The 10,429-nt window shown below is 43.8% G+C and overlaps 1 protein-coding gene across 3 annotated transcripts in view; it reads right to left on the reverse strand.

The window, feature by feature from the left end:
• LOC311531601 (uncharacterized protein CXorf38) overlaps positions 1-9,524 on the reverse strand; it is a 29,180-nt gene extending 19,656 nt beyond the window's left edge. The window contains exons 1-2 of one of the 3 annotated variants that reach the window (XM_084649117.1): positions 9,298-9,524; positions 1,780-1,914 (exon numbers count right to left, since the gene is read on the reverse strand). In XM_084649117.1, the coding sequence (XP_084505243.1) occupies positions 1,780-1,914; positions 9,298-9,501 (339 nt within the window). In that variant the 5' untranslated portion in view covers positions 9,502-9,524. Of the gene's footprint in view, positions 1-1,779; positions 1,915-3,895; positions 3,989-8,837; positions 8,949-9,297 lie in introns of those variants that run through there. The other 2 variants (XM_084649119.1, XM_084649118.1) reach the window with 2 other exon arrangements.
• Positions 9,525-10,429: the final 905 nt, after the last annotated feature.

The following is a 10,429-nucleotide window of genomic DNA, read 5'->3' on the forward strand; positions in this document are numbered from 1 at the left end:
GGCAAATGAAATTTAATGTGGATAAACATAAAGTAATGCCCATTGGAAAAAAATAACCGCAACTATACATACAATATGATGGGGGCTAATTTAGCTACAACTAATCAGGAGAAAGATCTTGGAGTCATCGTGGATAGTTCTCTGAAGATGTCCATGCAGTGTGCAGCGGCAGTCAAAAAAGCAAACAGGATGTTAGGAATCATTAAAAAAGGGATAAAGAATAAGATGGAGAATATCTTATTGCCCTTATATAAATCTATGGTATGCCCACATCCTGAATACTGCGTACAGATGTGGTCCCCTCATCTCAAAAAGATATACTGGCATTAGAAAAGGTTCAGAAAAGGGCAACTAAAATAATTAGGGGTTTGGAACGGGTCCCATATGAGGAGAGATTAAAGAGGCTAGAACTTTTCAGCTTGGAAAAGAGGAGACTATGAGGGGATATGATAGAGATATATAAAATCATGAGTGGTGTGGAGAAAGTGGATAAGGAAAAGTTATTTATATGTTCCCATAATATAAGAACTAGGGGCCACCAAATGAAATTAATGGGCAGCAGGTTTAAAATAAATAAAAGGAAGTTCTTCACTCAGCGCGCAGTCATCCTGTGGAACTCCTTGCCTGAGGAGGTTGTGAAGGCTAGGACTATAACAGGGTTTAAAAGAGAACTGGATAAATTCATGGAGGTTAAGTCCATTAATGGCTATTAACTAGGATGGGTAAGGAATGGTGTCCTTAGCCTGTTTGTCAGAGGGTGGAGATGGATGGCAGGACAGAGATCACTAGATCATTACCTGTTAGGTTCACTCCCTCTGGGGCACCTGGCATTGGCCACTGTTGGTAGACAGGATACTGGGCTGGATGGACCTTTGGTCTGACCCAGTATGGCCCTTCTTATATTCTAGAATGAAGCACCGGGATTATATGGGGACTTTATCCTGGGTTAACCGCCTACCCGCACAGACCACCACCACTAACACATTGGTTCAGACAGATGAAAATAGCCTATTTAGTATAAAAGTGTGTGTGTGTTATTTTGCTACTCTTAAGGGGTTTCCTTTTTTTAATTAAATAGTTTAAATTGAATTTCATCTTTTGATGCACAAGCTTCACTTTTAAAGGATTTCTTGAAAGAGATCAGTGAGACTACAAGTATTTATTCCACTGAGAATTTAGATACATTACTGAGTACTTTACAGACCATGTTTCAGTTAGTGGTTATTTTAGAGGATGATCAGCAAATCACGAAGCAGAGCAGAAATGCCAACAATTTTGTATGGTACCATTGAACTTTATAACACTGTAAATATTACCAAACACTACTTTCCTAATACATTTTCATTGTATTTCTTAGTTCAGCCCAAAGAAATATTGCTATACGCTGGCTTGGATTTAAGCCTAGTCAATGCGTTTTCAAATCCAGGATGAAATAAAATGAAATCAAGTTGGGTAAGCCCAAAAGAGTAGTGATTTGGATGCTCAGATAATGAAAAGCACCAGGTTAGCCCCTGAAACCTTTCCTTTTGTCTGCTATTAGCAAGAAAAAAGGACAATACATGTGCAACAGTTTGCTCTCCATGGATGAAATCCTGCCCCCACTGAAGACAATGGGAGTTTTGCCATTGTCTTCTACAGGGCCAGGATTGCACCATAGGTCTAAATCCTGCCCTGACAGACTCCTATGCAACCAAACTGAATTCATTATCGAACCACACACGGATGAAAGTGAGAATAGGAGCTGACCCCCAAGTGTGATTCTAATTTAATTTATGTTACCTTTGCAAGTTCCCATGAGTTAGAAGGCCAAAGCCAAGGTTTGCAGTTTCCCCAGTGAACTTCTCCATTCCTGTTGGTGTGATGATTCAAAATCTCCTTTTTCCACTCGGTGCACAGTGAACAGATAGGCTGAAACTAAAAAAAAAAAAAAAATAGGAAAGAATCCAAAGTAATTTACCTTAGTACTTGCACCCTTTAAATTACACTTTTAAAAGTGCACTGGGTTATTATTACATTGCAGCAGAGGCTAGAAAAAGGATTCAAAGAACGTTCAGTCAGAAATTTGATCAAATGCACAAATTCTCATATGCAGTATGCTGAACTGTTACACAGAGATGTAATTGAAAATTTAGGTATAATACAGTAGGTTAGGGCAGTAGCCTCTCACCTCTAGAGACCTGGGTTCAATGAGAGTCAGGACTTAACTAGAAACGAGTCTGAAGCTTCTCCTATCAGGGATTGAGGCCAATGCTAACCAGAGGTCTCAAGTGAGGCTTGCATGACAAACCCCGTGGTGAAAGAGAAGAATGCTTTAGCAGCAGAATTTGAAGTTATGCATTTTTTTCTTTACAGTTTACATTAGGGTTAATGAAAGCCATATCTGAACATGGTTGAATCCTTAGGGAATTTTCAACTGGGAAGCATGTTCTAACAGCTAAAACGTATAACAGTTTATTCCGATTTAACTTTTCTGATTGTTCTTTCTCCATCTGCACTTGGGTGACCAGACAGCAAGTGTGAAAAATCGGGATGGGGGTGAGAGGTAATAGGAGCCTATATGAGAAAAAGCCCCAAATATCGGGACTGTCCCTATAAAATCGGGACATGTGCACGCACATACAAACACTCCTCCATCTTTTTCATTAACTTTGTGGGGCAGATGGATTAAATGAGTATGTGAATTAGACTGTAAACTCCCCAGGGCAGAAACTTTGTTTTATTTGTAGGTCTAATATAGCACCCAGCACTCTTATAGGGCTGCACAAATAAATAATTGTGGGTGGCACTGAAGAACACTAAAGTGAATGTTTGTTATCTTGAATTATGTTACAGGATTTGTTTGTTTTTTAAATGTACTCTATCAGAGAGGATCAGTGAACTGCCAGCTCTCAATACACATTTTTTGGTATGTAATAATAGTGATGATTAATACTGGATATTATGGAGTCACAGGTCATGCTTCCACAGTTGAAGTTGAATTTAGTTTTGAACTTAACACAGAAATTCAATCTCTTTGTTACGTATGAAAAACACAGTATATCCTCCACAAGACTATGGAATTTACTCTGAGCACAGAATGAGTTTTCTGAGAATGTACAAGTAAACTCATTCATTAGTTTCTATTGATTGAAATAGGTCCTTTATAATATTCATCCTGTCTAAGTCCTTTTTGGCCCTATGAGCTTAATAATGGAGTATGCGGACATCATCATAAGAACAATAGGATCATGATTAAGGCATTTGAGAATGTAGTCCCAGATTAGACTAAACAGATTTTTAAAATACATTTAATTTATTTAATTTCTTCATGGTGTTACTATAGTGCAGTCAAGCTAGTTTGGGTGCCCTTACTCCATTTCCATACCTTAATTTGTTTGGACTTCTTTTATATCTAAGCATAACTCTGAATTTCCTGGGTTGATAATGCTTCTTTGTAGATAATTACAATATTCACAAGCGATATCTAACACAATAAATTAACATGAGTGAAAAGGAGCTGAGGAATCTCATTATGGTGCTTAGGGGAAGCTTGCTTCACAACATTAAACTACCCTACATAGATTGGCACAAGCATCAGATTTTCTTCACAAGAGTACGAAAGAAGGCATGTGAGAAGCTTCCACTATGCCCAACCCTAGCCAGTCCTATTAAACCTTCACTTTCGTGTGCATTACCACTTACTACAGTAGGACCTCAGAGTAATGAAACCTCGGGAATGGAGGTGGTTTGTAACTCTGACGTGTTCCGTAACTCTGAACAAAACGTTACGGTTGTTCTTTCAAAAGTTTACAACTGAACGTTGACTTAATACAGCTTTGAAACTTTACTATGCAGAAGGAAAATGCTCCTCTCTCAATTTTTTTTAGTAGTTTACATTTAACAGTACTGTATTTACTTTGGGGGAGGAGGGGGTGAGGGGGTCATCTCTGCTGCTGCCTGATTGCATACTTCCACTTCCAAATGAGGTGTGTAGTTGATTGGTCAGTTCATAACTCTGATGTTTGTAACTCTGAAGTTCTACTGTATTAACCCTTCTTTCTCCTTCCTAGAAACTGAAAACAAAGTTTTATCACAACTAGGGCTGTCAAGCGATTAAAAAAATTAATTGTGATTAATCACACTGTTAAACATTTATTTAAATATTTTTGGATGTTTTCTCCATTTTCAAATATATTGGTTTGAATTATAACACAGAATACAAAGCGTACAGTGCTCACTTTTTATTTATTTTTATTACAAATATTTGCACTGTAAAAATAAAATATTTTTCAATTCATCTAATACAAGTACTGTAGTGAAAACGCTTTATCATGAAAGTTGAACTTACAAATATAGAATTATGTATAAAAATAACTGCATTCAAAAATAAAACAATGTAAAACTTTAGCATCTACAGGTCCACTCAGTCCTACTTCTTGTTTAGCCAATCGCTCAGACAAACAAGTTTGTTTACATTTGCAGGAGAGAATGCTGCTCAATAACACTTCTTGTTTACAATATCACCTGAAAGCAAGAACGGGTGTTTGCATGGCACTTTTGTAGCCAGCGTCACAAGATATTTACATGCCAGATATGTTAAATATTCATATGCCCCTTCATGATTCAACCACCATTCCAGAGGACATGCGTCCATGCTGATGATGGGATACTGTTCCTGACAGCTTGTATTCCACCTATGTGTGGGATGTTTGTGTAGAGAGCCTCTACATCCATGGTGGCTAGGATGTGAGAGTACCGATGCCCGAGATGATGGGGCGTCCATGGTTTCCAGATTTGTGGATCTTGGGTAGTAGATAGCATTGTATGTATAGGTCCAGACTGTCATTTGAGGATCGAAATGACAGTCTGGACCTATACATAGAATGCTTCCGCCAACGTGCACAGGCAGAAATTGTGAAAAAACAACATCGCTTGCCTCATAACCTAAGTCGTGCAGAACGCAATGCCATCCACAGCCTCAGAAACAACCCTGACATTATAATCAAAGAGGCTGATAAAGGAGGTGCTGTGTCATCATGAACAGGTCTGACTACCAAAAGAAGGCTGCCAGACAACTCTCCAGTACCAAATTCTACAGGCCACTTTCCTCAGATCCCACTGAGGAATACCCTAAGAAACTGCACCATCTACTCAGGACACTCCCTACACTAACACCGGAACAAATCAACATACCCTTAGAGCCCTGACCGGGGTTATTCTATCTACTACCAAAGATCCACAAACCTGCAAACCCTGGATGCCCCATCATCTCGAGCATTGGTACTCTCACTGAAGGACTGTCCAGATATTTGGACTCTCTACTCAGACCCTATGCCACAAGCACTCCCAGCTATCTCCATGACACCACTGATTTCCTGAGAAAACTACAATGCATTGGTGATCTTTCAGAAAACACCATCCTAGCCACCATGGATGTAGAGGCTCTCTACACAAACATCCCACACACAGATAGAATACAAGCTGTCAGGAACAGTATCCCTGATGCCACAGCACAACTGGTTGCTCAGCTCTGTAACTTTATCCTCATGCACAATTATTTCAAATTTGGTGCCCATATATACCTCCAGACAGAGGGACCGCTATGGGCACCCGCATGGCCCCACTATATGGCAACATTTTTATGGCTGACCTGGAACAACGCTTCCTCAGCTCTCGTCCGCTCATGCCCCTTCTCTACCTACGTTACGCTGATGACATCATCATCTGGACAACATTGGAAGGAAATCCTGGAAGAATTACACCACGATTTCAACAGCTTCCACCACACCATCAACCTCAGCCTGGACCAATCTACACAGGAGGTCCACTTCCTAGACACCACGGTGCAAATAAGTGACGGTCACTTTAACACCAGCTGATGCCGAAAACCCACTGACCGCTATGCCTACCTTCATGCCTCCAGCTTCCACCCCGGACACACCACATGATCCATTGTCTACAGCCAAGCGCTGAGGTACAACCGCATTTGCTCCAACCCTTCAGACAGAGACCAACACCTACAAAATCTTCACCAAGCATTCTCAAAACTACGATACCCACATGAGGAAACAAGGAAACAGATCAACAGAGCCAGACGTGTACCCAGAAGCCTCCAGCTGCAAGACAAGCCCAAGAAAGAAACCAACAGAACTCCCTTGGCCATCACATACAGTCCTCAGCTAAAACCTCTCCAACGCATCATCACTGATCTACAACCCATCCTGGACAACAATTCCTCACTTTCACAGGCCTTGGGAGGCAGGCCAGTCCTCGCCCACAGACAGCCCGCCAACCTGAAGCATTATTCTCACCCGCAACTACACACCTCACCATATTAACTCTAACTCAGGAACCAATCCATGCAACAAACCTTGATGCCAACTCTGCCCACATATCTACACCAGCGACACCATCACAGGACCTAACCAGATCAGCCGCACCATCACCAGTTCATTCACCTGCACATCCACCAATGTAATATATGCCATCATGTGCCAGCAATGCCCCTCTGCTATGTACATCGGCCAAACAGGACAGTCCCTACGTAAAAGGATAAATGGACACAAATCAGATATTAGGAATGGCAATATACAAACACCTGTAGGAGAACACTTCAATCTCGCTGGACACACAATAGCAGATTTAAAGGTAGCCATCCTGCAGCAAAAAACTTCAGGACCAGACTTCAAAGAGAAACTGCTGAGCTTCAGTTCATTTGCAAATTCGACACCATCAGCTCTGGATTAAACAACGACTGTGAATGGCTAGCCAACTACAAAAGCAGTTTCTCCTCCCTTGGCGTTCACATCTCAACTGCTAGAAGAGGGCCTCATCCTCCCTGATTGAACTAACCTCATTATCCCTAACCCGATTCTTGCTTGCATATTTATACCTGCCTCTGGAAATTTCCACTATATGCATCCAACGAAGTGAGTATTCACCCATGAAAGCTCATGCTCCAATACATCTGTTAGTCTATAAGGTGCCACAGGACTCTTTGCCAATATATTTGAAAATGTAGAAAAACATCCAGAAATATTAAATACATTTCAATTGATATTCTATTGTTTAACAGTGAGATTAAAACTGATTAATCGCAATAAATTTGTAATAGATATTAATTTTTTTGAGTTAATTGCAAATTAACTGTAATCAATCAACAGCCCTAATCACAGCTGATCTTCAAACAACAACAAAAAGATATCTAGCTGAGACCAAATACAAGGGTCAACAGGGCTTTAGCAGTTAAGTGCCTTGTAGATGAGAACACAGTAAGCTGCAGAAGGAGCAGGGTAGAGATCCAGTCAGTCCCATAGCACCCTCTGCTGAGCCAATATTGGACTCAAACTGAATGGCTGGGAATAATGGACCATAAAACTGTGAATTAGAAAGCAAAGAAATTCTCCATCTCCTCATTTCTTGTCTAACATCCCACCTAGAACTTCTTTTCTGGGCTAACAATCAGGAACCCCAATGTGAAGGAAGGAGGGATGGCCCAATCCTGCAGCCTTCCTGGGACTGTAGTCAGCGATTAAGTAAATGGAGTTGTACAGGTAGAACTGCGAGGTCTCATGTGGGTCTAGTTGCAGTTAGGGCTGGAAGAGAGAAGCAGCCCCCCCAACACTTTAAGAACTAAGGTACTCAAAATAAAGGACTGAAATAGACAAGGAGAAAAGGATAATGGTCTAACACAGGGGTCGGCAACCTATGGCGCGCGTGCCAAACACAGCATGCGAGCCAATTTTTAATGACACGCTGCTGTCTGCCGGACCCACTAAAAATCCTGCCCGGCCCGGCCCGCTCTTTTCCACCCACCGCTCTCTCCTTGCGGGGTAGCAAGCTTCCCCCTTCCCCCGCCTCTTCCCCCAGTGTGCAGGGTTCTTGCCCCTCCTTCTCTCCCCCCCTGTGGCCGATTAGCTGACGGCCCTTGCCACAGGGGGGGGAGGGAAAAGTGGAGCCACAGCACGCTCTCTGCTCCAGAGACCTCGGGGAAGAGGGTGGAATCAGGGCACGCCAACCCCCAGCCTGCTCCTTCACCCCCAGCCCTGTTCACAGCACACTCTGACCCTCATCTCAGTGCAGAGAAAGGAAAAGAATGGCTAGAACCAGGTAGGTACCTACTCTATGGGGACAGGGCTGGGACTCCAGACCAGCAGCAGGCTGAGCCACTCAGCCCACTGCCAGTCTGGGGTCCTGGCCACCGGCCCTGCTCAGCCCGCTGCCAATCTGGGGTTCTAGCTGCCAGACTCTTCCCAGCCGGGGTCCTGGCCCTGCTCAGCCCGCTGCCGGCCTAGGTGAACGGAACCCCAGGCCATCAATGGGCTGAGCGGGCCGGTGGCGTAGGATCAGCATTTTAATTTAATTTCAAATGAAGCTTCTTAAACATTTTGAAAACCTAGTTTACATACCACAATAGTTTAGTTATATAATATATAGACTTATAGAGAGAGACCTTCTAAAACACGTTAAAATGTATTATTGACATGCAAAACCTTAAATTAGAGTGAATAAATGAAGACTAGGCACACTACTTCTGAAAGGTTGCCGACCCCTGGTTTAACACAATATAACGCTCACAACTCTGTGCTCTGCTCCTAAACTCCAACACCTCCTCCTCAAATCAGCCCAGTTCCTATATTTGTTGGTGCTTATTTAAGCAGCAGTGCCACGCATAACACTGCTGATGCCAAGTGTTCAAAATTCATGAATCAGCCCTCTAAAAATCATTGGAATTTTAAAAAGCAATATGCTTGGAGGGAGGCGGGGGGTTAGTTGCCCGCTGGTTCTCCAGCCTTCAGGCTGCTCTCGCATCATGTTTTCAAGGTTCTCTCTGCCACCAAGAGAGGTAAAAAACTTACTTCAAATGACAGTCCAGAATCTCTCATCATCACCCCACTGCAGAAACCGGAGCTTTAAGAAAACTCTCAGTTATCACCAGAGGCACAATGACATCACCAGGGCGGGCCATGCTCCCTTCCTCGGGGTAGCGCAAGGTTGGGGCTCTCCACGCGGCACAGGCGTGCCGACCTCGCAGGAGCGTCCCGGAGACTCCGGGAGTTAAAGATGAAACTTGAATTAAAGACTGAGTGTCATGGGAGGAAGCCTCCAGGAACACCTCCAACCCTCGCACCGGGCTGCGGGAGGCCGGCTACACCTTGGGGGAGTAAAATGCACAGGCTGAGCCTAGCGCCCCTGAGCGGCGGGGAGGGTCTGAGGGGCTGTAAGGGACCCGCTTCCCCCGCGCTGGACCCCCAGCGCTGCCTGCAGCCCAGCCAGAGCAAATCCCCGCCCACCGAGCGCGCGGGCCCCGGCTCTCACCTGCCGGCCGCGGGGAAGGCAGCGGCTGCGGCAGAGGCGGCCCGGGGGCGCCAGGCGGGCGAGCAGCTGGCGGTGGAAGGCGCGGAGCTGCTCCCCGGCGAAGCGCTGCAGGGCGTCCCGCAGCAGCACCAGGCAGTGCCCGGCCTTCACCCAGTTCTTGTACTCGGCGCAGTTCAGCCGCGCGGCCAGCTCCGCCAGCTCCATGGCCCGCCCCGGCCCGGCCCCGTATCGCCTTCCGGGGGTTTAAGAGAAACTCCTCTTGCAATTCGCCTACTGAAATGACAAGCTAACCTTCAGGGGCTGTACTTGCATGAGTCATGATTACGCCTGTCACGGGCCTTTCTTTTTCAGATCCAAATGCAAATCCCATCTTCCTCAATTGATATAATCTACCCCTCATTGCTAAGTGAGGAGAAGGAATACCACCTCAATGAGCCACTTATTTACTGCTCTGATAGCATAGCAAAGGAGGGCAGTTTAGATTATGATGCATGTATGTTAAAGGTTGATATAATGAGAGATTGCTACTTTGAAGGAAAGACTAAGACAATAAAGAATACAGCCCAAGCATAAGGTGCCATATTCCCAAAACATTGCAATGTCACAAACCTATGACAAAAAACCCTTAGCAGAACCCTGAACACTTAAGGTCACCAGAGCCAGAAGTAAAACAGTACCTCTTACAGCTCAGGCTTAGACCTTTATGGAGGAAGATAACCCTTTACCTTGGTGTAAATCCAGCCAAATTAATTTTGTCCAAGGGGAGAAGTCTGTTAGTGTAGTATACCTCAAAAGGTTCCATGCACAAAGCCCTGTGATGATCAATTAAAAAGTATCTTACTGAAATGTAATTGCAGGGGAATTCCTGGTAGCCACTCAGATTGCTGAATGGCTGACCATTCACTAATATATTACAAAAACCCTTCACCCTGTTAGAAGCCACGTTTATCCCTCAGCATGCAGTGTAGTTAAACATTTTCTGCTTTGACAGAGGAGCTTATTTCTGACAGACTTATTACATATGCTAGAGACTAAAAATTCTCTAAGAGATCATTCTCGTGCACATTTTTATCAAAATACATATATCCTACATATATCCTACTATCCCTCAGGTGGAATCTACACCACCCAC

The sequence above is a fragment of the Lepidochelys olivacea genome (assembly GCF_965140295.1).
Source record: "Lepidochelys olivacea isolate rLepOli2 genome assembly, chromosome: 1".
NCBI classification, from domain to species: domain Eukaryota; kingdom Metazoa; phylum Chordata; order Testudines; family Cheloniidae; genus Lepidochelys; species Lepidochelys olivacea.